We start from the raw sequence: 25,219 nt of genomic DNA on the forward strand, positions 1-25,219 counted from the left end.
AATGGATGCAGTTAACAGAACTGCAATATCTGTTCTAGGTACAGCGCTAGTAATTTGTAAACGAAGTGCTTCTCTTTTTCATACCTATCAATATTTAAAACTTCCATTAAAAAATTCAAACCGTAAATCGAAATTTTGCTTACAAAAGTCACTACACTTTTACTTTCTCTCTCAAGTGCAACAAAGTTAAAAAAATTGGCCCAGTGGTTATCTAATAATATAGTTTCTGCGTTTTACATGTATTTTAATAGGCGGCATTGGATTTGGACCCAAGCTAAATCTTCTTCCTAAGCGTTCTTCAGCACGAAGCTTCCGCAGTGCAGGACGACCAAAGACTGGCGTGAAGCTCATATTGAGTTGGCCCATGGGTGCAGGTCAGCTTGGAGGTGGTGCAGCCGCACGTTGGTCGCGCCCGTGAGTTGTAATATTGCGTTAAGCTCGAGTATCACGCAGTGAGTCAGAATAGAGAACGTTAGGCGAGCCCAGCGGTGGTGTTCAAGTTACATCGTAAGGCAAGATAGGCGGCAGCTTCCGACTGCGGAGTTCCAGACCTTGGGGATTGCAAGCACCTTCCACGCAATATGTAGCAAGTTAGATAAGCGCGAAAGAACTATGCGCAGAAAAGGCCTTAGCCATAAAAGCTTTTGCTTTCAGTGCCAGATAAGCTAGGCAGCCTGTTCAAGAAAACAAAGCAGTAAGAGACGCAAAAGGGATAGGTAAAAAAAGAAGCTGGGTATGAATTTTGTCAAATGCAGAGAGTATGAATTTTGAAATGCTGTTATATATCACGCCCCATTACGTTATCAAAGTGGACATTGACAAAATAGTTAAATTTTTCGAACGTCAAAATAAATAAGCACACTAATAAGGACAACAAAACGGCATGAGAATATCTTGTTCCTTCATTGTTTTAATTGGAGCGGCCATCCATGAAGTAAACGCAACGTACTTTTTGGCTGAAATGGGTGCAATTGGATTGCGCATAAAAGCAACGCAAAATTTAGTGCCATCCTTGTTCATGGTTGTGCTAGTAAACCTTTTGTTGCTTTGTGAAATAACTAGAATTCCTGCATGGTGGGCTGAGAAGAAGCTATGAGCGTCAGCATTTTCACTTGTTGGTTTTGGTGCTGCACATGCGTTTCCGCTTGTATACGTGTTCCGTAACACCGTAGCTATGAAGGCATACGTATTTCGCGGTACTTGGTAATAAATATTTCTGCTGCAATGTAGCACAGTATTTCTGTGTCCTTTTTCTATAGTCTTCGTGTTGGTGCATCTAGAATAGCATTCCAATGTAGCGTACGAACAAGCCCTGATCGCGACACCCCCTTAATTCCTGGCGCAGAATTTCTGGCCTCCTTTCCGATTAGTTCCTGCTCAGATTGTTGAACCAAACCAGATTTCTAGTATGCCCTTTGGCCTAGTTTTCCGAGGTTTGAGACACTACCTGTAGTGCTAATATCTGTGTGTAAGCGATTTGAAAAGGGTAGAACTAAAGAAATACTGCCGAGAAGTGCTAATGGTTACCTTGTTCGCAGAAGCAACGATTTATTGAAGCGCCTTTTGTTTTAAATAGTAGCGTTGCACACACATTTTCTGAAACATCTGTGAGCAATTACTGCAGCTGAACAAACAATATATGTCGCGACATCTAAATGGCAGGCCTTGTACGTTTTTGTGACTTACCGCAACGACCTTCCGGCTCACATGTTTTATGCTTTGTGCGGGCGTAGCCTGGTCCGCACGCGCACCTTACATTTTCCTTTTGTGAGCATTGCCATTCTTCAAGATTTGCATCGTCACAGTATACTTGCGGGATATAGGAAGCTCCATTGCAGAACATAGGTTCTTCATTGTCCTTGCATGCTGAAGAAAAGAAAGCGCGGAAGTGGTAATTCCAATGTATAGTCCGGCACAATTGCGCTGCCTATATCAGCGAGAAACCGACTGCATATGGCAATTGTTTTATCTATGCGGCATTCAAATGGTAGCCATTCCTCTAATTATTGTGCGGGTAGACTACGCCTTCAAAGTAATGTGGTCATTTTGACCGACAGGCATCGGTCTCTGATGCGAGAACTGCCATTTATTGTTCAAACTTCCGAAGGTTGCAACTACTCTGTCGACAACTGACGGATGTAGATGAAGACTACGTCTGCTTGAAGTTTTGCAGAATGCTGCATATTAGGCAATCGCATTAGCAGCTATTTGATATGTCTGCAAGGAACTCGTCCGAACAAATAAAAAGCGGGAGTATACGTGAAGTGGAAGTAAACCAATTATTAGAGTACAAAAGGGAACTTTGTATCAACGTTCATGCTGAGATGGTTATTCTTTTAACTATATTTAAATCAAACACGAAGAACGTACCTGGTGTGTTTGTTATTGCGACAAAAAAAAAACGGCGGCTATAGCTGCAGTGCATTGTGAATGCTAATAAGGGAAACCTGCTCCTGCGGTACATAACACGGTACGTAAATTATAAACTTTATAGCCTGCTTTGTTGCGATGTTCAAAAAACAGCAAATTTCATTCCTCAATATATTTCCGAAAAATGTCAGAAAAATAGTAAGAAATAAAATATCAAGCACGCTAAAAGAGCGTATTATAGTGCGGCCAATTTACTTTCTATTTATGTGTAGCAGAATAGTTTGGATTTTTTAAGACGCATCTGATGCTTAAAAGTAGACACAGCTATTTTGGTAATTTATACTTTTCAGAAAATGTCATGTTTGCAAGGCGTTAAACCGCAAGTGTGGATTTGTTTTCTATATAAAAAGTTAGGAATATAGCAATTGAAGATATTGTTACGAAGAGTTGCGAATACATGGTTTACTTACAGGAGATGGACGATGATCTTAGCTTCATCGTAGCGCATACCGGCCTCTCAAGCTCCTCGTTCTCTTCGTTTCCGCTTCTTTCTTCTTCTACTTGCCTTTCGTATCCGTTGCATTTCCCCGCAAGCAGAGAAAGCCCTTGGGGCGAGTCAGGATGGACAAGCAGGGTAGAAAGACTTCAGGCGAGCAATATGTGTAAGATGAGTTCCGCTTGATCGCCGACCATTGCACAGGAGGCGAGCTATAACGTAAATAAGTTCGCTCAGGCGGTCCACAACTACAAATGGGCCTCAAAATTGGGACAAGAACTTTTGGCACAATCCACGCTTGTGTTGCGGTATCCAAAGAAGGACCAAGTCACCTTTTTCGAACGATACTTGTACGTGACGGTCGTCGTACCGCTCTTTCGAACGACTTTGCGAGGCCAGAGTACGAAGGCGAGCTATTCGACGGGCTTCTTCGGCGAGACACAGCGTCTTCGATACAGAATCGTCACTTTGCAGAACGACGGGTAAGAAAGCGTCCAGGGGGCATTGCAGTAACCTTGCATACAGGAGATAAAATGTGCTATAGTTCCCGGTTTCGTGTTTCGCCCCGTTGTGTGCGTAAGTTATGAAGGGTAGCAGGTCGTGTCAATTCTTATGATTGGAGGAGACGTACATGGCAAGCATGCTGGTCAGCGTTCTGTTTGTCCTTTCAATGAGGCCATTGGTCTGTGCATGACACGACGTGGAATTACGGAACTGTGGACTGCACAAACGAAGTAACTCTTCAATGGCATCAGCAGTGAAGTGGCGACCACGGTCGCTGATGATGACACGTGGTGGGCCATGAAGAAGGACCTCGGAACGCAGCAGGAAAACGACCACGCAAGCAGCGGTTGAAGACGGTATGGCTGCAGCTTCTGTGTACCATGTAAGGTGGTCTACGCAGACAATTATTCAAAGGTTCTTGTTGTTAGATAACGAGAATGGACCCAAAAAATCAATGCCTGCTTCCTCGAATGGCATAATGGGGGTGTCAATGGCCGAAGGGCACCCGGGGCTGCAGTGGTCGGTCGCATGTGACGTTGGCACGTTTAAAAACTAGCGACGTAGCCCTTGGTTGCTTCGTACATCTTGAGCCAGTAAAACCGCTCCTGCGTGCGGTGTAGCGTTCGTACGAAGTGGCAATGACCAGATGCCACATCGTCATGCATGGCGCGTAGAGCGTCGGAGCGGAGACTTTCAGGGACAACAAGCAGAAAACGCGCTCCACGCCCGGAGTAATTAGTGTTGTAGAGCAATTTATCACGGACAGTAAAGCGACCGCTGCCTTGAGAAGTACGGGCGGCAACAAAAGGCGGATCGAGGGTAACATCATTCTGTTGTGCTCGCTGAAAGTCTGCCGCGTCAGGGTTCGTAGAAGTAGCAGCAGCGACACAATCGTCAAAATTGTCAGCGACGCAGTCGGTAGTCGCAACAGGAATCCGAGAAAGGCTGTCTGCGTCAGCATGACGGCGGTTACTCTTGTACAATACCACAAAGTGGTATTGCTGGAGGCGCTGCTCCCAACGTGCAAGGCGACCAGAGGGATCACGCCAACTGACCAGCCAGCATAAAGAATGATGGTCGGTGATAATCTTCAATCGTCTACCGTAAAGATAACGCCGAAACTTCTGTATGGCGGAAAGAGCTGCCAGGCATTCCAGTTCCGTAACCGTATAATTGCGCTCAAATTTTCTCAGGCAACGGCTGGCATATGCGACCACATGTTCTGCGCCACTGTGACGTTGTGCAAGCACCGCTCCTATCCCGATTGCCCTAGCATCAGTGTGAACTTCAGTCGGGCAAGATAGATCGAAGTGACGCAAGAGGGGTTCTGACGTTAGTACCAACTGCACTTCTGAGAAGGATGAGTCAGACTCTGGTGTCCAATTGAAGGATGCATTTTGTCGCAAAATACTTGTCAACGGGTAAACGATGTCGGTAAACCGGGGAACAAAACGACGAAAATACGAACATAGGGCAACGAATGAGCGAAGTTTTCGTGCTGACTGCGGTGGCTTGAAGGAGCTCACCGCTTCACTCTTACTAGGATCGGGTCTGACGCCATTCTTGTCAACTAAGTGTCCCAGGACCAATGTTTGACGGTCGCGAAACCGACATTTTTTTTTTAGTTTAGAACCAGTACAGCTTCCTCGATGCCGTCGAGAACAACAAGGATGAGGGGTTCGTTAAGCGTGTGGCCAAAGATTAGAGCATCATTGAGGTAACACATGCATATGTACCACTTTAGACCACGTAGCACTGTGTCAATTACTCTCTCGAAGTTGGCAGGAGCATTGCACAGGCCAAAAGGCATAACATTAAATTCGAGTAGGCCATCTGGAGTCACGAAAGCGGTCTTTTCTTTATCGGCAGGGTCCATAGGTATTTGCCAATACCCTGATCGCAAATCAAGGGTTGAGAAGTTAGAATCAGCATGTAAGCAATCAATTACGTCATCGATCCTCGGCAGTAGATAGAAATCCTTCTTCGTCACTGAGTTTATATGTCTGTAATCCACGGAGAATCTCCAGGAGCCATCTTTCTTTCGGACCAGCATTACTGGGGCTGCCTAAGGACTAGACGACTCTTGAACGACACCTTTGCTCATCATCTCCTTGACTTGCTCTGCAATAACTTTGCGCTCTAAGAATGAGACTCGGTAGGGCTTCGGGCGGATGGGGTGTGCTGAGCCGGTATCCCTTCTGTGACGAGCGCGGGACGATGCTAAATCAAGGGGTGCACCTCCATGCGTGCATTCGAATGCAGCCTCATGCCTGGCAAGGACCTGCACCAGTGCTTGCCGTTCCAATGTGTCGAGGGCCTTGCTGATCATGCCAAGGATTAGCTCTTCAGAATGGCTATTATCGCAAGGAGAGCAAGCTGTAGAGACGTCCGTAGTGAGGGCCGCTATTGAGGTACATGCTGCTTCATTGAAGAGCGCGATTTTCATGCCGCGAGGAAGGACAACCGGCGTGGCGGAACAGTTCAGCGCCCACAATGTGGCGACTCCTTTCGTCATGCACACGACAGATCAGGGCACAAGTATATCTTTTTTAGCACAGTTTATTCGGAGAGGCCAAACTACAATGTCGACACAATCAGCTTCCACAGTAGTTGCAGAAACACGCACGGGCATCAGGCACCATGTTGGTGCAATCACTACATCAAGAACACTGAGTATGTCTGTGCCCCTGTCTTTGCCACGCGAGCTTTCTTCGGAATGTGCTTATATAGACAACTTGTTCAATGATATTTCGCCACAACCACATTCCTCGGAAGCGCCGCACTGTTCAAGAAAATCGATACCAAGAACAACATCGTGCGAGCAACGAGGAAGGACAAGGAATTCCGACACAAACACTTTTCCGGTGAACAAAACGCTCACAGCACAAATACCAAGGGGATGAAGCCACTCGCCGCCTACTCCACGAAAGGTAATACCGTCGTTCGAAGAAAACAACTTTGTGACCTAGACGGTTTTTGAAAGCCATGCTCATCACAGACACAGTTGCCCCTGTATCAACTAACGCCATGGTCGGTATTCCGTCAATCGATGCATTCACTGTGTTTTTGAGCATCACAACAGGCAGAAGTATTTCTCGCAAAGACCGTCCGGCGACCTCACCTCATTTGGCCGCGGATGCTAGTTTCCCGGCGGCGGTAAGGAAGAACGGCGTCGAAGGGACGGAAAGCGAAGGTAGCGGTGATTTGGTGGCGTGAAACTGTACTCAAAGTGGTCCATTGGAAGCAAATCGGTCATTCGTAAGCCATATGAGGTGAGGGTTCCCGGTGGCGAGTAAATTGGTGGTGTCCTCCGTGATTGACGGTCACGGCGACAATACCGAGCTATATGGCCTGTGGAACCGCAGTTGTAGCACACGGGAGGGTCGCTGTCGACAGCATCTTCCTCGAAACGAATGCTGGGGCGAGAAAGTTCGTTGTCATGTGGATAACGTGTCTCAGTTGCTTGCTGAACTCCGTTATATTATTCATAAGTAGTAGGGTTGGTGCTGTTCTTGTCGTGGCCTGACAGAACTCACAGGGCCTCGGGGGTAAAAACGCGGCTGCTCTCGTTGGTGCCCAGTGTCATAAGTAGGGCCTCTGTCGTAGAGACGTGGTTGCATTCGGGGCGCGAGTTCATATTCCTCAGTGCCCCTCGCCACAGGATACGGGGAGAAGGATGCCACATTTGGCTCGAAATCTGGTGTTAGGCGGAATCTGAGTGCCTTAATGTGTCACTTGCGCTTGCAGGCTGAGCTCTTCCTGAACTTTATGTCAGATCGTTGATGCAAGATCGAGGGGCTGGTTGCTGTCCATGCTTGCAACTGTCGTCACATTGACTAGCCTGCGAAAATTCGGCGTGATGCGCCTCGACTTCAGTTGCTCGAAAGTGCGACAGTGCCGAATGATGTCAGCGACGGAAGCCAGGTTGTCTTTTGAGTTGAGGAAATTGTAAACATCTTCTGTAAACATCTGTCTTCCTCAGACGTTCCAGATTCCACCATCCTACACAGTTTTATTACTGCCTCCATTTAGGTCGTGCACGTTTCCCCTGGCACTTGCGCACGTTGCAGTAGCGTCTGTTCTGCCCTTTTCTTTTTCGACGCGGAGTCACCGAATCGCTCTTTGATTTCCGAAACAAATCTTACCCATTTTGTGAACGTTTCCTCGTGATTGTCGAACCACAACAATATAGTATCCCTTAGAAAGAACACGACGATCCAAAGCTGAGAAGCGCTGTTCCACTTGTTGGTGGCCCCCACCCGGTGATAATGGATGAGCAATTCCTCGATACCTTCGTCCGATCTTCCGGAGAAGGGACGCATATCTCTCAGTTGTAGAACGGAACATGTCGGCGCAGCAGCTGGAATGGGCCGTTGTTCGTCTGCGTCGTGGGACGCATTCAACTCCGGAGGATTCGGTGGGAGTCCAGCACGGCGACAGCTCCGCCGAAGAACTTCTGGTTCAGCCTCCATCTTCGGGTTTCGATTACTACGACCCTTCCACCACCACTGTTACGAAGAGTTGCGAAGAAATTGTTTTATTTACAGGAGATGGACCATGATCGTAGCGTGTTCGTAGCGGAGACCGGCTTGGTTTGGTTTGGTTTGGTGCCTGTAGTTATAGCACAACCGACTACGGGGAATGGGCCATGAATCGGGTGGCAGTGGGGCGAAAAAGAATAAATACCTAAATAGGTTATTTTTTAACGGGAAATGATATATAAAATGAAATGTAATGGTTATTAAGAATTTTCATGCTATAGTTTCTTGAAATTAGGCCTCTCAGGCTCTTGGTTCTCTTCGCTTCTTTCTTCTTGTACGTGCCTTTCGTATCCGTTAAAATATTTACATGGCACTGCAAATACATTTCTATAAATGAAACGTTGTTCACAATATTTAGCCTAGTTATTGGTATGTGGCAAAATAGATGAAAGAAGTAACCAAGCAAATGCCACAGTGACGGTTATGATAATTATAAGAGGTAGTGAGTGACTTGTGAGTCTTCTGAAGAGGAGCTTTGCATAGTAGCGCACTCAGTGCATTGTAGCGAGGCTAGTAATTGTGACTGTAAATTAAAGCTTTGATGCTAGGGACCTCGAGCACTTTTACCTAAAGATTTAGCCATCGCAAACCACAGCTCCCGATGCCATGATCGCCCAACTGTTGCATGTCGCCCGCTTACAAAAGCTGGGTTGGGGCTTCAGCGTGACTGACGTTAAGAGCACTATTTTTCTTTAGATAATAACAGATCAATTCTACTAAGACAGATAAATGTTTGCGTGTCACTTCATACAATATTTGCAACATTTTATTTTCAATCTTAGCAATATCGTGCATTGCGTTCAATTACTTGCATAAAATAGTCGCTCATCCAACACCAATTTACAGATTTCATAAAGGCAGGAAATAACTACATATATGCATGAGCTATCTTCTATATTTATGCCATTCTGGTGCATTACAAGATCTGAATATAATAAACCTGGACAGTTCTTGTCTTTGATATTTCCATTGATCCTATTAATTTGCTCATCCAGCTATGAATGTGGTTCTCTAACTGTGCAAGGGTCACACTTACATCCCATTAGAGGAGACACCATCGATGCAAGAAGTAGAGTCAAGAATGATGCCTTCATTTTAGCTCTTCTTTTTCCACTGACTGAGCACTGCAAAACACATTGAAATTATAACCATGCTTACAATGAAATAACGCCGCATAACACATTGTATCGAAAGAGTGCATCGTTTTATTAGTGCATTACCTTAGCACCTTGTGCTACGAAACATTAAAATCAAGAAAATAGTATGGCTATTTGTGGCGCAAAGCTACCACTATAAGCATTGCGAACAAACACCTACTGTGAATGCTGTTTCATAATGAACTACATAGTAATAAGGAGTAAATTATATATTCTGCTTCAGCTCAAGATGAGACAAAAGAGAACGGCGCAAGATTACTTCAGTGGACAAAAATGTGCTCTAGAAGTTAGTATAGTGCCAGAAAATTTCCAACTTGCATATATGTCACGGATACTTGCTGGTGTAGCCACGTTTACACAAACAAGGAATTAGCGTGTCACCTTATTTAAGACATCACAGTAATTATTATGCGACAGTGATTATATGGAGTTCATTCTAATTTGTCTCAAACAACATGGGATCTGTCTTCAACAATTTGCGTTGTGTCTATGACTGGAATAGACCAAACTGTGGCAGCCGTCTCTCAGCCTCAGTGCGAACCGCGATTGAACATACACCATGCGAGACGACTTATCCTGTCTCGTATTATCCTCTCCTATCACAGTACTCACATTCACCTTCCTATGGACAAGAACGGCACCGGGAGCGGCGCTGCTGCACCGGCGTTGAGAGCGCCACATCCGAAGCAAAATTCTATTAGCGGGTGGTACCCTTCTCCCATCTCTCGTTCGCACCGCCTTGATTGCCTCCTGCACTGCGCGTGTTTGGGCACGTTTCGTGGCGCGCGCGCGGTGTGTGCCTACGTGTGCGCGCGTGGACATTTCCTTCGAAGGGCGGTGTACAGTCTGTTTCACATTTAGGGGCAAACATGGAGCGCATTGCATCGCGATGCGGCGAGCGCTTGAGTCAGGCGGCGGCAGCAGCTCGCGCAGGTGCTCGAGGGGCGGGATCTTGAACGGCGTCGTCTGCTACGGCGGCGCGCGCTGGCCGCATTGTCGGGAAACCGTCTACTGTCAGTTGCAGGGCGCCGATCTCATCGTTACTGCGTGAAATGAGCCGGTATTCTTTACTAAGCGTTGTGCGACGCCCACTGATACGCCTCGAAGGTAAGTTCATCGCTGCAGGGCAGTCATAGACGACGTAGTGATTCCACACATTCTTGACGGTCCGTTTCTGGAAGGCGATTATATATTCTAATGCGATAGGTCGCCGATCCACACTGCTCGTGTTGTGCAAGAATTGCTGGAAGAGCGCGCAGTCACTCTCTTGGAGTGGTCGCCTCAATCCCCGTGCGCCAACATCATTTAAAATGTCTAGGGCTCGTTGAAAGTATCGCTGCCGCACCATTCCCTCTCAGTCGCCCGCGGCTAGGCTTCGATCCACCATCGTCAGCGACTGAGACGTGCTGCGAATGAACACATCCCTGATCAAGTCATTCTACACTTCACTGCCTTCCAGGATGAGCGCTGTCATCGCTGCCGCTGGGGACATGACGAGATACTAACCGAAGTTCCGAGCGTGACGTGTCCAATTCCCCGCCGGCGGGCAGGGTCTGTCTGGTGTAGTGAATTATTCGCACGACTCCATTGCTTGCCGCATCGCGATGCAATACGTTCCGAGTTTTCACCTAAATATGAAACAGACTGTACAAGCTTGTATTTGCCTTTAAGAAGATCGGTACGCTTGATTATTTTTATGGCTGCACTGCGGCGAAAGGGCAGCGTCTGGTTAACCATGTAAGTGACGCTGAGCAGGTAATTGGAAACGACATCGTATGCGCCGCCGGAAAAGCCGTCAGCACATACGATGCGGCACATGCATACGGCATATACGAGCTAAAGTCATTTTTGCAGTTTCTCACAATATGTTTGTTACAAATCCGTGTTGTCTCTGATGGCGACAACGGACTTCCATCGACACTATGCGGAAATAAACAAAATATATCGCTGCATAGCACAAGTACGACATGCGCACACAACTTTAACTAGTACGTCCCCTACAATATGAATACACGCAGCAATGTAGACAGCTGGGCCATATTTTAACAGTGCTCAAGAGGCGGAAGTTGAAAGTATCAGTAATCATTCCTGCTTCAGCAATGCCGGCGCGACCAAGACGCGGGCGTGTATCGTCCAGTTACTCGATCGATCGGTTTAGTGGTGAAGCGGGAATGAACTCCGGTCATGTTCAATGTATAGTGCACATATTCAATTCCTCGGCACGAGTGAACTTCGGCCACTGCTAGCGCATACAACAAAAGTGGTTTCCATTCTTGGGCAGCGCACACACAAACGAAACGGGAGAAAGAAGAAAGGACAAGCGCTCGTCGAACTGAAAGTTTTTATATGAATAAAAGGATTAAGTACCGAGTAATTCTTAAATTCATGTGGGCTACATATAAAAACCGTCATACACTCAGAAGTGATCAATGAACGAGCTCGCTTCGTTTGCCAGTTGCTTACTTCGCTCGGCGCACCGCAATATACCATGTCTGTCGTCTGCTTTTTTCGTACCACTTTCTTGTGAATCGGCAGAATTTCACTGGTGGCATCAACCCTTTTCATGTTTACATTGCTGTCGTGACAGTTATCAACACAATAATAATTTCCGGTCATCCGAAGGGACGCCGTTGCAAACAAGAGACGTTTCGCACGGAAACCTACACCCGTTGGAGGTGAAATCGTTCCGCCACGGGAGAAACGAGCGCTGGTGTCTAGGATGAAACTTGGCGTGCGGTCGTCCATATAACAGATCCCGACTCTTTGCATGAGTGCGATGTGCTAGAAACGCGACGCGGCACGTCCCGTTACTCGTTCTCCTCACGTCGGGTGCGGTAGAGTTTCCTATTTATAACCTTTGGGCGTATTTAGCATGTGTACCGTGGGGAACGCACTGTTTAATTTGCAAGCAGCCAGAGACAATAGATCATGTTTTTTTTTTAAACTGTTGGGAAGGTGTGTTCTTCTGGGATGTATTGCAGAGGACACTAAAGAAATAATTTCCACTGGACCCGTATGGCATCCGTTACTTAAGCATAGATAATGAGGATGGGGTGCTTTTTGATTTAACTATGCTCTCGGGCCTCCATTGTATTTGGCGCGCGAGAATGGCAGGATACCATGTCGATAAAGATGCGCAGCCTGCACGTATATATTTCAGCGAAAACATGCACTGGTTTGTCGCTATCCATAAAGCGGCAGGGGAACCACCCGACTGGCTCCCAAGAGTAGAACCGTTGGTTGCATTGCGCGAATTTTGATTAGACTGTGCCAGCACAATGCTGGTTGAATATGTGCACATACCGAAAATGTATATTCTACTTTTGTATTCGTTTTGGTGAGCGTTGCCTCTTGTGAAACTATGTACCACAGCCAGGCAATAAAGAAAAAAAAAGTGTACCCGAATGCGTCTTATACAACTGCCTTCATACATAATTTCTAATGAGGCTATCTGTCAGGTGAGTGTTTACATTAAAAATTCTTGTTTCCGGCGTATTGTGCATCTTTTTTTTCCTCGTGTCACCTTTTTCGAAAATATGATTCTGTTTCAGGAATTCTACGCACTATTTCAGCATTGTATATGTTGTTAAAAGTGCCTGCACGATGCACCAAACTGTTCAAACTATATACGGATGCCATATTGTAGCACGTTGGGAACAAGAGGTTGAAGAAGAGGAGGGTGATGACGGTCACTGTTGCGAGCAGCAGAATTTCAACAGCTATTCTACCGATCGATCATTGCCTTGAGTCTTAATCTGTAAATTGACAAACAAACATCCGTAAACGCTTTGGTGGAGGTTCAGGGTACACATCTTTCTTTGTGTCCGCGTTTAGCTACCTTTTATTATTGCAAATATTCCAAAAGCCATCTTTTTTAGAGGGCAGGTCTTAGGCGCCTGTTCCTGCGGCAAGCGTCGGCATCTGCGTAACCGAGTGAACGAGAAGAGCGAAGCATGAAACAGCAAACGCGGTGCGCAGAGGGAGTTGAAAGGCACGATGAGGAAAGCAGAGGAGGAGGGTTCAGCGAAACCACGAGGCGGAAAGCAGAAGAGGAGCGTACGGCGAAAGCGTGAGAAGAAAAGCGTTCTGTGACTACAATGGCTACGAGATGGCGCCAGAGTGATATGTCGCACTAGGCTTAAAAACACTGACATCAATCAGACATAATGCTGCAAGCCCCGCAGCTTTATTGCAGCCTGCGTCCGTGTGTTCCGCTGCTCACGTGTCATGATGACTATGGCAGTGCCGATGAAGGCACGATGAAGATGACGATGAAGTTGGCGATACATCACTTCTCCCCCTCTTACAGGTCCAAGCGTTCAGGAGGCCGTCGCTGTCTGGTCGATCTTCGTAACGGTGGCGAGCTATCCGTCTGGGCCACTTCTGGACTTTGTCGCGACGTGATTGGAGTGCTATCTGCAGTGTTTACGGCTACCCTCTGTGTCGAGAAAGAGTCTGAGACAGTTCGACGTCTCACCTGGTCCAAGTGTCGCCGCTGAATTCCTTTCCCGGAATCAACAGTGACCATTCTGGACCCCAGTTGATCTCGCACTACTCCTGGTATCCACCTGTGACGACTTGTTCGGAAATCGCGCATCCAGACTGGGTCACCTGCCTGAACTGGAGACCCTCCAACTCGTGGTTGGATTTCTGGTGACCTTTCATCGGGAGCGATACAGTCCAGCTTTGTTCTTATTTGGTACCCCAATAAGAGTTCCGCCGGTGACTTCCCATCCTTGACGGGCGTTCGGCGATATCGACATAAAACCTGCGCTATGCGTATTCTGAGGTCTATTCCGGGGTTCTTCTTTAGTCCTTCCTTGAGCGTACGCACAGCTCGTTCGGCTAACCCATTCGACTGTGGATGATAAGGGGCTGTTGTGAGTAGTTGCACATTGTTCCGTGCCAGAAACTCACGAAAAACTTTGCCCACAAATTGTGGTCCGTTATCAGAAACAAAGGTTTTTGGAAGGCCGAACCGTGCAAATATTGATTTTAGCGCGTTGGCCGTGGTTTGCGAAGTGGCAGTTTTCATTGGAATGGCTTCCATCCATTTCGTTTCCGAGTCGACGACGGCTAAGACCATTTGTCCGTCCAACGGGCCTGCGAAATCTGCGTGCAGCGGGCTCCACCTCTCCCCGGTGGCTGGCCAGGCCAAAGGTATCTGTGCTGGTGGCATCGCTGAAGCCTGCGCACATGTGGAACATGAGTTCACCAGTCGCTCTGTCGGAATCCAGTCCCGGATACCAAAACAACGTTCTCGCTGTGGTTTTCATGGCTGTCATGCCGGGGTGTGTCTCGTGCAAAAGACGCAACACACGCCTTGCCGCTGCCAGGGGTAGAACAATGCGATGTCCCCAGTACACCAAATTATGGCTGACTGTAAGCTCTGTTCTTCTGTTGAAGTACGGCCGGAGATGCTCATGGCCCTGCGGAAGATATGACGGCCATCCCTGGGAAATCCATTTTTTAACCTGCAGAAGGCTGGTGTCTCGATTAGTCAGATGTTCAACCTCGCGGGCGCAAAGCGCTGTTTCCTCAAGAGAGTGGGCATACAAAACGTACTCGTCGGCAGCAAAGTCCCGCGGCTCCTCCATTACTGGCAAGGGCAACCGACTGAGGGCATCAGCATTGGAATGGTCACTGCCCTTCCGGTACTGCAATGTGTAGTTGTAGTTGCCACGAAACAAGGCCCAACGCTGTATTCTTGCGGCCGCCATCGGTGGTATGGCTTTACCTGGATTGAATAAACCAGTAAGAGGCTTGTGGTCTGTTACTAAGACCAACTGATGTCCGTACAGGTAGTCTTTAAACCGGGCGACGCCGAATACCAGTGCCAAAGCTTCTTTTTCTAACTGCGAGTAATTGCGCTCGCTCTTGGTAAGTGTCCTGGACCGGAATCCGATGGGGTAGTCAACACCATTCACGCGGTGCGACAAAATGGCCCCAATGCCTACTGGTGATGCATCGCACTCCAGCCGCAGTGGCTTATCCGGGTCGAAGTGAGCCAGAAACTTGGAAGCCACAATTGCCTGCTTAACTTGCCGAAATGCTTTCTCCTGTTCCTGGCTCCATTGCCACTTGACTCCTTTGGATAAGAGAGCATGTAGCGGAGCTAGCATGGTGGCCAGATTGGGCAGGAACTTGCCATAGTAATTTATGAGACCGAGAAAAGCTTTCAGCTCACTCACCGATGTGGGCTTTGGGGCTTCAACAACGGCTTTGATATTGTCGTCCTTCGGTCGCAGACCCTTCGCGGCGATACGATGACCGAGAAATGTGACTTCGTCTTGCCGAAACTTGCACTTTCCCTTGTTCAGTCGGAGACCATACTCCCGCAGCCGCTGCAGCACGGTTTTGAGCCTAGATGAATCATGTTTTTTCTCGGCGATGATAATGTCATCCAGGTACACCTGCACTCCAGGAATATCCCCCAGCAGTCTGTCCATTCGCCTTTGGAATATGGCTGGAGCAGAACTTACGCCAAACGGTAATCTGTTAAAACAAAAAAGACCCTTCTGGGTGTTGAGGACTGTTATCTTCTTTGCTTCCTCATCCAATGGCAACTGGTTGTAGGCTTGACGCAAATCCAAGGTCGTGAATACTTCGCCACCGTTTAACCTAGCAAAAATGTCGTCCGCTCGAGGCAACGGGTATTGTTCTACCACAGTGGCCGCATTCACAGTCATACGGAAGTCTCCACACAGTCGGAGGGACCCATCGCCCTTCAAAACGGGTACCACAGGGGTTGCCCATTCAGCGGTTTTTACCGGCGTCAAAACGCCTTCCGCGACCAGCTGATCCAACGATTCAGACATCTTATCTCTGAGAGCGTAGGGCACAGTACGGGCCTTAAAGAACCGTGGACACGGGTTTTCTTTCAATTGAAATGTGACCGGTGGTCCTTTGCACAGGCCGAGTCCCGGAGCAAACACGTCGGCATATTCGTCAAGCAGCTGTTGCAGACCTGTGCTGACAGCCTGTATTCCAGCCGGTTGCAGATTCGCTACCACATTCGACAACATTGCCACTCCAACTTCATTAAACGCCTTGATGGTGTCTCTGCCGCACAAAGATGGTCCGGAGCTGTCGACCACTATGACAGTACCAGGAATATCTTTCCCGTCGCACGTAGCGGTCATGCTAATCTGGCCGACAACTGGAAGTTCTCCCAAGAGACAAGAGAGCTTGAGCTGTGAACTCTCCAACGGAGGCCAGAGCTGCTTGTACTTGCGGAACACCGTTACGGGAATGACGCTTACAGGTGACCCCGTGTCCACCAACATAGTGAGCGGAACGTTATTCCAACTGATGTCCTTGTAAATAGGCCTAACCTTGCGGATGCTGGCTGCGTGATGGAGAACCGCTGTAATCGTGTGCAAGGCGTCGTTGTCGTCCGAGCTTGTGTCCTCTCCGGCTGCCATGGCGTACGAACCCTGGCGCCGTTGTCTTGCTGGATAAGATCCCTGCCGACGGTCACTATTTGTGCTAGACAGGCACATCCGACGTAGATGTCCTCGTTTTCCACACCGGTGGCACACCGCGCGAAGGTGTTTGCACTCATCCTCAGCATGCGATTCTCCACACCTTCCACACACGTCGCGTTGTTCCGGCTTGGGAAGTCGCTTCGAGGAATGGCTCTTTTGTCGGGCAAAATGTACTTCTGAGTGCGCCGAGTTCATGCTCCTGGCATTTTCAACAGCTCTCTGTGCCGAGACAGCAAAGTCTTCAGCCTCTTCTAAGGTGAGCTTCCGTCGCGTCAGTAAATGGCGCCGAACGTCTTCATCCAGCACTCCGCAAACGATTCGATCCCTCAACATGCGCTCCAATGACGTGCCGAAGTTACACTGCTCAGCTAGGTGTCGAATGTCCGCAATGAAGTCCTGAGCAGCTTCCCCGTCGTGTTGCGAACGCATGAAGAAAGCATAACTTGCAGCGATCTCGTTGACCTCCGGAGCATAGTGATCTTCCAGATACCCGACGACTTCCTCATAGCTCAGTTCAGTCACCTTTTTTGGTTGACACCGGCCCTGCACCACACGCACTGCACTGTCCGTGAGCGAAGCGATGAGCAGCGCTCGCTTCTTCTTTGGGTCCACGATGCTATGAGCCTCAAAGTACGCCTCCAGGCGAACGCGATACGTAGGCCACGTACCTTCTGCATCGGCAAATTCCGGTGGCCGTCCAGCACTCATGCTGACGCGGGTCTTCTCACCTAGCGACGCTAGGCCTCGTCGCCACTGATATGTCGCACTAGGCTTAAAAACACTGACATCAATCAGACATAACGCTGCAAGCCCCGCAGCTTTATTGCAGCCTGCGTCCGTGTGTTCCGCTGCTCACGTGTCATGATGACTATGGCAGTGCCGATGAAGGCACGATGAAGATGACGATGAAGTTGGCGATACATCACAGAGTAGAGTACGTTGTCTGGGAGGTCTGCCAGGGGCGGCTGCTGTGAATCGCGCCCCACCCGCACGCTGCCTCTCATGATCTCCAAATTAGCGAGGCAGTCAAATCACACTTTGCTCCATTTACAACGTGTCGCACAAGTGAGATTGCACGTGTAAGCCAATATATCACGAAAAGAAGATATGTAAGAGCTGCGCTCAAATTTCGCATTAGCGAGTATCGCAATCGTTGGTAAATGTTTCTTCACCATGATAACTGGTGCTGCCCACGGGTCGAGGACTCTTCGATGATCTTTTTCTTTAACATATCTTGAAGTTCTAAGCAATAATAACCCGTTATGATAAAGGTGCTCACTAAGGCTGCGGCCGGATAGGGTGAGCTGTGCTGGTGTCAATCCGATTATAGGTACACGAAGATGGAAGAGTGGTACCGTTTTCACCTTAGAAGAAGTCAAACGCGGATACGTGTCGGAATTGCATCTGTACCGAGGTGCCAGGTTCACATGAACACATGTCTGATCATGGTCTGCATTTTTGTTCAACGGCACAGATAGGTTTGTCATTTGGGCAATTTGTGTCGTCGCTGATGACCGTAACAACGACGTGGTTCTATTGGTCGCGGACATAACGCTAATATATATATATATATTTGCGTGCGTGTGTGTGTGTTCAGGTCAGTTTCGGCGATTACGAAGTCCCCTCATGGGAGACCTGGGCCCGGTCATCAAATTTGCCGGATTCAGAATAAAGTTGTTTCCATCCATACAAAAGAATACTGACACGAAGGTAAGCAGCCCACTACAGGCACCGACCGCCAGAGAGAAGGCGACGAAGGACGCAGTTGTGCGACGGGCCTTTTTGAGTGTCGGCCATCATTAAAGAAGGCTGTTTTGTTTAGGGGCACCCGTCTTCGGTCCCTTCGTGGCATTTTACTGGTGGAGGCGCTGGGTACGGGCTAGCATTGCCGGAACATTGTGGTTCGGTCAACTTGAAATTTGTACATGGGCCAAATTAAATTTGGAGGAGTTGCTGTTCACTGTGTGTGGCGACCACGATCCGACGTACCTAAATGTCCCGCTCGTGAACATGAAAAGACTTGTCTGGAAAATGTGTGGGATGGCATTATGTACTTTTCTAAAGCATATTCTTCCATTGTACTACGTTCACGCACTTTACGCTAGGGAGAGGTTTCTTTCCGAATTACTATGTGTGAGCTGACCAGTGCACTGGCAAGGCTCTCTACCTCGAAGCAAGAGTGAATGAGGTTACCCGGATGGTGTAGGTTATTATAATGCCAGCGAAGCACCAGGTCGACACATTCTGCGCTTGCCTGCAGGAGAATGCACGCCGCACGTTTTTGTGCTTTTTGTTATGGAGTACATCACTCAATCGTAACGATGCCTTCAACTTCGGTTATTTATTTTTCATCATACCGTCTTCCCTGCCGACCACTCTCTGATGCTCAATTTGATTCAAGCTCCAAGCAGACACTGCTGAATGTCACCGAAACCACTTCCCCGTAGTAAATGAAGCTACCAGCTTGTAACAATTGGTGGCAGCCTTAGGAAGTGGAAAGCAATCGAGTGGTATGCATCTATGAGCCCCGTCTACCCAGTCACAAGTGAATGCAGCGTTGGCGATGTTCTGCGCTCGATTCTTGGCTGCAAGATGGTGAGTGTGGTACTTTCGCTGCGGAATTGTGTGAGGTTTCGTTGAAGAGTTTGAACAGAACGCGTAATTTGAGCTATTCTTGTCGCCTAGTTAGGTTGCGCCAATTTAATTGTATAAAACAGAGATAGCAGGACTGAAACCAGCCAATAATTTGAAGTGATCGCCTAAACCGGAGGTGTTGGAGCTAGCGAAGGTGTTGTACCTGAATGTCACACATGAACTCCGAAAATCACAGCTGATTGAGACTATTCATGCTCTAGAGGCTGAGGATGACGTGTTTACCGAATACCTGGAGATGTTTAAAGAGAGGGAAACTGCAGCAAGTCAGGCAGGGGAACGTAAAGTACAGAAAGAGCGGTAACTTCAGGAAAATGAACACGCACTTGTATTGAAGCGACTTGAGTTTGAAAGGGAACGTACTCGTTCAGCAGGTCAAAGTAGTGGTGGAAACAGTGCTCGAGAGCATGTATCGTTAAAGATGATAGAGCTAATGCGGCCCTTTAAGATCTGAAAAGACACTGACTTATTCTTGGTGAATTTGGAACGGACGTGCGAGAAGCAAGGGTTATCCCGCCAAAGATGGACACATCGTCTGGTCACACTGTTACTGGGTGAGGCAACATACGTAATCACTCGCTTAACCAGGGTGGAAGCTCAGGATTATGACAAGGTAAAGTCCAGTTTACGGAGGAAGTATAGGCTGCTATTGGAATCATTCCGGGGGAAGTTCCGCGATATAGAAAAGGCTAGGAATGAGTCCTCTGCAGAATTTGCATACAAGCTCATGTAAAAGATGGAGCATTAGCTCACGGAACAAAATGCCTGTGGTGGTAACGCGAAGGTTGTTCAGTGCGTTGCACTTGAACACGTTTTTAACAGGTTACCTGAGAACGTATGGCACTAGATTGAAAATAGGTCAGAGGATAGCGCGATAGCCGGAGCCGCTGAACTAGCCAAGCAATTTGTGGCGCATCGCGCTCGCGATGCCAGCGACGGTCGAAAAGACTATCTCAATTTTAGGCTTCACAGGGGAAGCCCAGGCCGGAAAAAAGAAAGAACGAGCCTATGATTTAAGGTACCTGAAACTGTAATATTCTCTGAACGAAAGGGACCCCTAAGTTTAGGCACAGCAGCAAAAAAAAATTTGCTTCTGTGCTTCAACCGTCACAAACCAACGCACATCACTGCACAATGTAACAAGGGTAAGGTAGTGTTCTCATCGGTCGGTTGCAATGACGCGAACATGAAGCTGCTCGAACCGTACATACGTGACTCTGAGGTACACGGTAAATGATGTCGCGCACTGCGTGACTGCATGGCTACTATGGATGTGGCTCACAGCTCTTATGTGGAACCAGAGGTGTTCACGGGTGAATTCGCCTGGATCAAGCAAGCTGAAGAAGCTGACAGTGCATGTATTCCGCTCGGAAAGGTATCTATTAAAGGTCCTTTCAGCAAACTTGAGACGGAAACTGCAGTATCACCAGCGCTTCCTCCGCACTGCCCTTACCTGTTCTCAAATAGGTCGGATCAGGTTCTGCGCGAGAAAGGACTAATGTTGTGGGAGGCTAGCGTGATGGCACTAACGGGAGCGACATCTTGTGACTTACCTGCCAAACAGCCGGGGAAACTGCACTAACTGAGGTGGATGCCAGTTCGGAAGCTAGTTGGGAAGCTCAGGAAGCGGAAATCGGGAACGCCTCCACGTTGGAACTAGAGGAGTTTGGATCAACGTAGGCGGAGGGCCCGGTAGTGGCAGCAGCAGCGTTATTGGAAGAGCAGTCACCATATTCGTCTGCAGCGCCTACGTTGGAAGGCCTACAGTGGCTGTGAAATGTAGAGAGTTAAGCCTTAATCCGAACAAAACAAGGACCCCAGCCAGCGGAACATTCAAAGCAACCTAATCGAGGGCGTAGCACAGAAAAACGTGCATTTGTATGAGAGATGCAGCCCACTGTACCGGAAGTATGCAGATCGCAGGGGTGTCACCTTTGACTAGCTGCTCGTACCCCAGGCATAACGGCAGGATCTGCTGCGCTTGTCGAGACGGAAGCTCTGGCGTTTATCACTTAGGTGTCAACGAAACTAAGGATTGACTCTTTCAGGACTATAATAGGCCAAGTTGTTTCCGCGATGCACAGCCATTTGTGATAACTTGCGACACCTGTCAGCGCGTGGGGAAGCTGGAGAAAAGGCAAGAGCGCTGATGAAGCTAGTGCCGATCATCATTGAGCCCTATCGCCGGCTCGTAGTGAACGCAGTAAGGCCAATTCCAGTAACCGGGTCGGGGTACGGTCACATTTTTACGGCGATTTGTCTTGCGACTAAGTTTCTCGGAGTGGACCCATTTAAACAGTTCAGTGAAAATGGTTAATATTTTTAATATTAACCTTTTAATATTCGCGCAACTTGCCTTTGGCACCGAGAACAGTCCGACCATATATTGTATAAATGCAATGATTGATGGCCACTGTGTCAACATATTATATAAGGTGATTCATGTCCTATTCCATGCAGCGACACTGTAAAAATGTTCACTCCCTTAAGGGTGCTTTCTTGTGGCAATGGTCAGTGCCTTACCGTTAGGGCCTTACAAAAACTTATAAAGTACGACAACGGAACTCTAACGAGACGTGCGATAAGAAAATACGTAGTTGAAAACTATGTTCTCGTTCTGACCGCTTTGGACGCACAGAAATATCCGACGGGACAGTTTCATATCTTACTGTGTGTAATTCGCTTGTCGGATATTTCTGTGTGCCCAAGGTTGTCAGAATGGTTACATAGTTCTCTACTACGGCTTTTGTCATCTCACGTCTATTTAGAGCTTCATTGCTGGCCTGTATAAATTTTGTAAGGCTAACAGTAAGAGTGTTACCAGTTCCACAAGAAAACATCCTTAAGGGTGCCAACACTTTTACTGTATATACTGTACCTAAGGGGGTGAGGCTGTCCTAAGCCGCGACTGTGCGGCTTTGCCCCCCTTATTAACTTCCATTTACCACTGATTTGTGCTTGTGTGTCGATGGAAGTCAATTAATCAAATAAAACCAAGGTGCCATGTTGACTAGTGCCCTAACCACGGCCTTTCTAGAATGGTGTGGTGTAAGGCACACTCATAGCCCAGTGTACCATCCGCAGTCCGATTCCGTAGAGAAGCTACACTCTATTATGAAGCGCGCGTTAGGGGCGTTATGCTTCGAAAGGAAGACAGACTGGGAGCGCTGCTTACCTGCTACCATGTTTGCGCTGAGGGCTGTGCCGCATGAAGCCAACGGTTTTTCTTCAGCAGAACTTGTATACAGGTCGCTCGCGGCGATCGCCATTGCGAATGCTCCGGGAATCACGGGAAGGACGAGGGGAAGACCCAGCTGTTGTCGAGTAGGTACTTGAACTACTGCAACACTCAAGCAAGGCACAGAAGTTGTCAGGAGAAGCGATGTGAAAAGCCCAGTGTAGGTCCAAGGTGTATTATGATCAGACAGCCATGACCCGTCGATTTGAAGTCGGAACTAAAGTATCATTCAGCAACCATCAGAGAAAAACAAGATCAAGGTGCAGTGTCAAGGTCCCGCAAACATGTTTCCGAAACTGTCCAACGCGAACTGTTGTAGCCTGCATGGAAAATGGAAGATACAGCAGGTTTATCGATGTTATCTGCTCATGCCTTACACTACAACATTTTCATACCGTTAAGGGTGTTTTGTGTCACATTGGTAATACCATTACCGTTTGGGCATCACAAAAATTTGTAGAGGGCAACAACGGAACTCAACTAGAGTGTGACGACAAAAGATCTAATTGATCTCTATGTAATCATTCTGACAGCTTTGGGCGCACAGAAAAATCCCACAAAAGAATTTCACAGGGAGAGATCTCAAACTGTACTGCTGGATAAATACTCGTCGGGAAGTGAAAGAGAGCACATATTCTCAACAGGCAGTTCCTTGAAGCTTGCTGAAACTGTTTTCTTTTGAAGCAGATCTCCTGTTAAATATGTTCTCGTGATTTTTGATGCCATGTAGTGTATCTCGCTTCACTAGAAATGGCGTTGCATTGCAATACTATTTGGAACTTTTGCAGCTTCTTGTGACAATTGGCGATTGTTTTGAATCAAAGGTACATGCTTAGGCGAAGTTTAATTGCGCCCAGCTAGCTCAAGCAATGATAATCAAGTAATCCCGTTTGACATTCCCGATTTTTTACCACGCTCGGCGGAGTATGTTCTTTCACACAATACATCAGCTGTGATCGTGGTAATACGCATAAATAAATATCGTGGGCCTCAAATGCGACATAAATTTCAGTTCGGCGTTCACTATATGTACACAAGCCAAATGAGGGATCCTAAAGCTTTGATAGGAGACGTTATTATTTCTTTCGAATGAGAGCACATTGCTGGTTGTTGCTTTACGACTAATGCACGAATGTTTTATTTTCACTGCTAGTCACAAGGTTATTTAGTGAGAAATAATCCGCGAATGCGTTCACGTGTTATTAAATAAAAACGGGTGGAAAGCTCTAGCTTGAGTGGCACACACTTTAGTCTAAACATTGACAGAAGAATGGACTGGAAATATTACAGAATTACCTACAAATAAAATGTCTGTCAACGAAAGAAAAAACGAAGAATTGAATAAAGCTTTCATTTCATAACTCCAGAAGATGTCAATATTGCAGATTGGCATGACAAGTCCTTTAGGATGAAATGTTTTTATGGCTTATCTTGCAGTTGTGACAGCGTAATGAAAGGTGCAACGCCTCTCCTTTCACTTTGGTACATCTGTACTATCATTCCTTTGCGAGGTTTAAATATCAGCTAAACAACTTACACTCTTACATTTTGGGTTTTCTTGTAATGAGAAGTATCAATGAGTGAAAGTGCCCGGTATATCGGTGATGGGTAATTGCTTCGACCCAAGAACTCGTTGTCGTTGGCAACTATCATTACCTAGCCGCGTTTCCGTGCGTAGCAGAACTCAGCTATGGCTCCAATCTAGCTGCCCATAGCTCTATAATTATTTTATAGGAAATACCATTTCAATTACAGTCTCTGGTTAAATAAATCCTGTACACTGACTTCTGTCTCACATGTACTTAACACATTCTTATACGGTCCTGTATTTTTTCCTGTTTTCACTTTCCTCATTATAGGGAACTGATGTCCGTGGTCAATTTCACTGCGCAAACCAGCACGACGGGTTCAGTTACACATCGTGAAAATTACTTTCATTTCAGTAATTAGTGTTTTTCTTATGTGTACGATACATTTGTTTGCACCTGACCTACTTCTTTTGTTTCCGGACTATTAATGAACTACAGTGCAAGCCGTATACCTTCTAATCTAAGAAGCAATGACTGAACTATGTTCTATGAGCTCAAATTTATTACATGCACAAATAACAAACTGGACAAGAATGGGCGCTCTCTTGTCAACGTCATCCTTGTCTTCCTTGTCCTAAGCGTCCGATTTTGCCCTTTGTGCCCTTTGCTTCTATGCGTCCGTTATGAATTTACGCTAATCTTCCATAGTTACTATGCAAGACCAACTAGCCCCACAGTCAGCCTTCCTCCAGCATTTCAGTAAAGCTTACCAAATTTATTCCAGGTACGAGACGTTTTGTTGCCTAAAGACATATTAAAACAAAGCCAGTCAATCACCACGCAATCAGAAATTCGCAACAGTTTTGATGTTTTTTCGTAGTGCAGAATTTTTAACATGGTAGATATAGGTACACTGAAATTCACTCAGTAAACGTATACACCGCCAGACACCCTGTTGTACCAACTACTCAGCGCTGCAGTTATTGCTCTACATGTTGCTTAAGCAGGTGGAGCGCATTAACAATGACTGAAACAAGTGGCAGAAGTTCGTTTACCACTTTTGATAAAGTGCTTCTACTGACCTTTCAAGACATGAGACACCATATCTATTAGTAGGTCTCGCGAATCCATACGATCAATTTATTTCTAACAAGGCCGCATTAGATAAAAAGGCAATCGTCTCATGTTGCCATTTCAATCTTATTATTTGTACTCTCCTCCACCCCACTCAGCTTCATTACTGTA

The 25,219-nt window shown here is 47.2% G+C and overlaps 1 protein-coding gene and 1 long non-coding RNA gene across 19 annotated transcripts in view; one reads left to right on the forward strand and one right to left on the reverse strand.

Moving 5' to 3' along the window:
- The window catches only part of LOC142590374 (uncharacterized), a 170,640-nt gene that overhangs the window by 126,315 nt on the left and 19,106 nt on the right, over positions 1–25,219 (reverse strand). For 3 of the 18 annotated variants that reach the window (XM_075702449.1, XM_075702451.1, XM_075702450.1), the window contains exons 1-3: positions 9,681–9,836; positions 8,948–9,035; positions 1,687–1,866 (exon numbers count right to left, since the gene is read on the reverse strand). In XM_075702449.1, coding sequence (XP_075558564.1) covers positions 1,687–1,866; positions 8,948–9,035; positions 9,681–9,749 — 337 coding nt within the window. In that variant the 5' untranslated portion in view covers positions 9,750–9,836. Of the gene's footprint in view, positions 1–1,686; positions 1,867–8,947; positions 9,036–9,680; positions 9,847–22,382; positions 22,766–25,219 lie in introns of those variants that run through there. The other 15 variants (XM_075702459.1, XM_075702461.1, XM_075702460.1 and 12 more) reach the window with 10 other exon arrangements.
- The window catches only part of LOC142590377 (uncharacterized), an 87,874-nt gene continuing 72,710 nt past the window's right edge, over positions 10,056–25,219 (forward strand). The window contains exon 1 of the long non-coding RNA XR_012830081.1: positions 10,056–10,175. This is a non-coding gene — a long non-coding RNA (uncharacterized LOC142590377). The remainder of the gene's footprint in view (positions 10,176–25,219) is intronic.

Source organism: Dermacentor variabilis, chromosome 8 (genome assembly GCF_050947875.1).
Source record: "Dermacentor variabilis isolate Ectoservices chromosome 8, ASM5094787v1, whole genome shotgun sequence".
Taxonomy (NCBI): Eukaryota; Metazoa; Arthropoda; class Arachnida; order Ixodida; family Ixodidae; genus Dermacentor; species Dermacentor variabilis.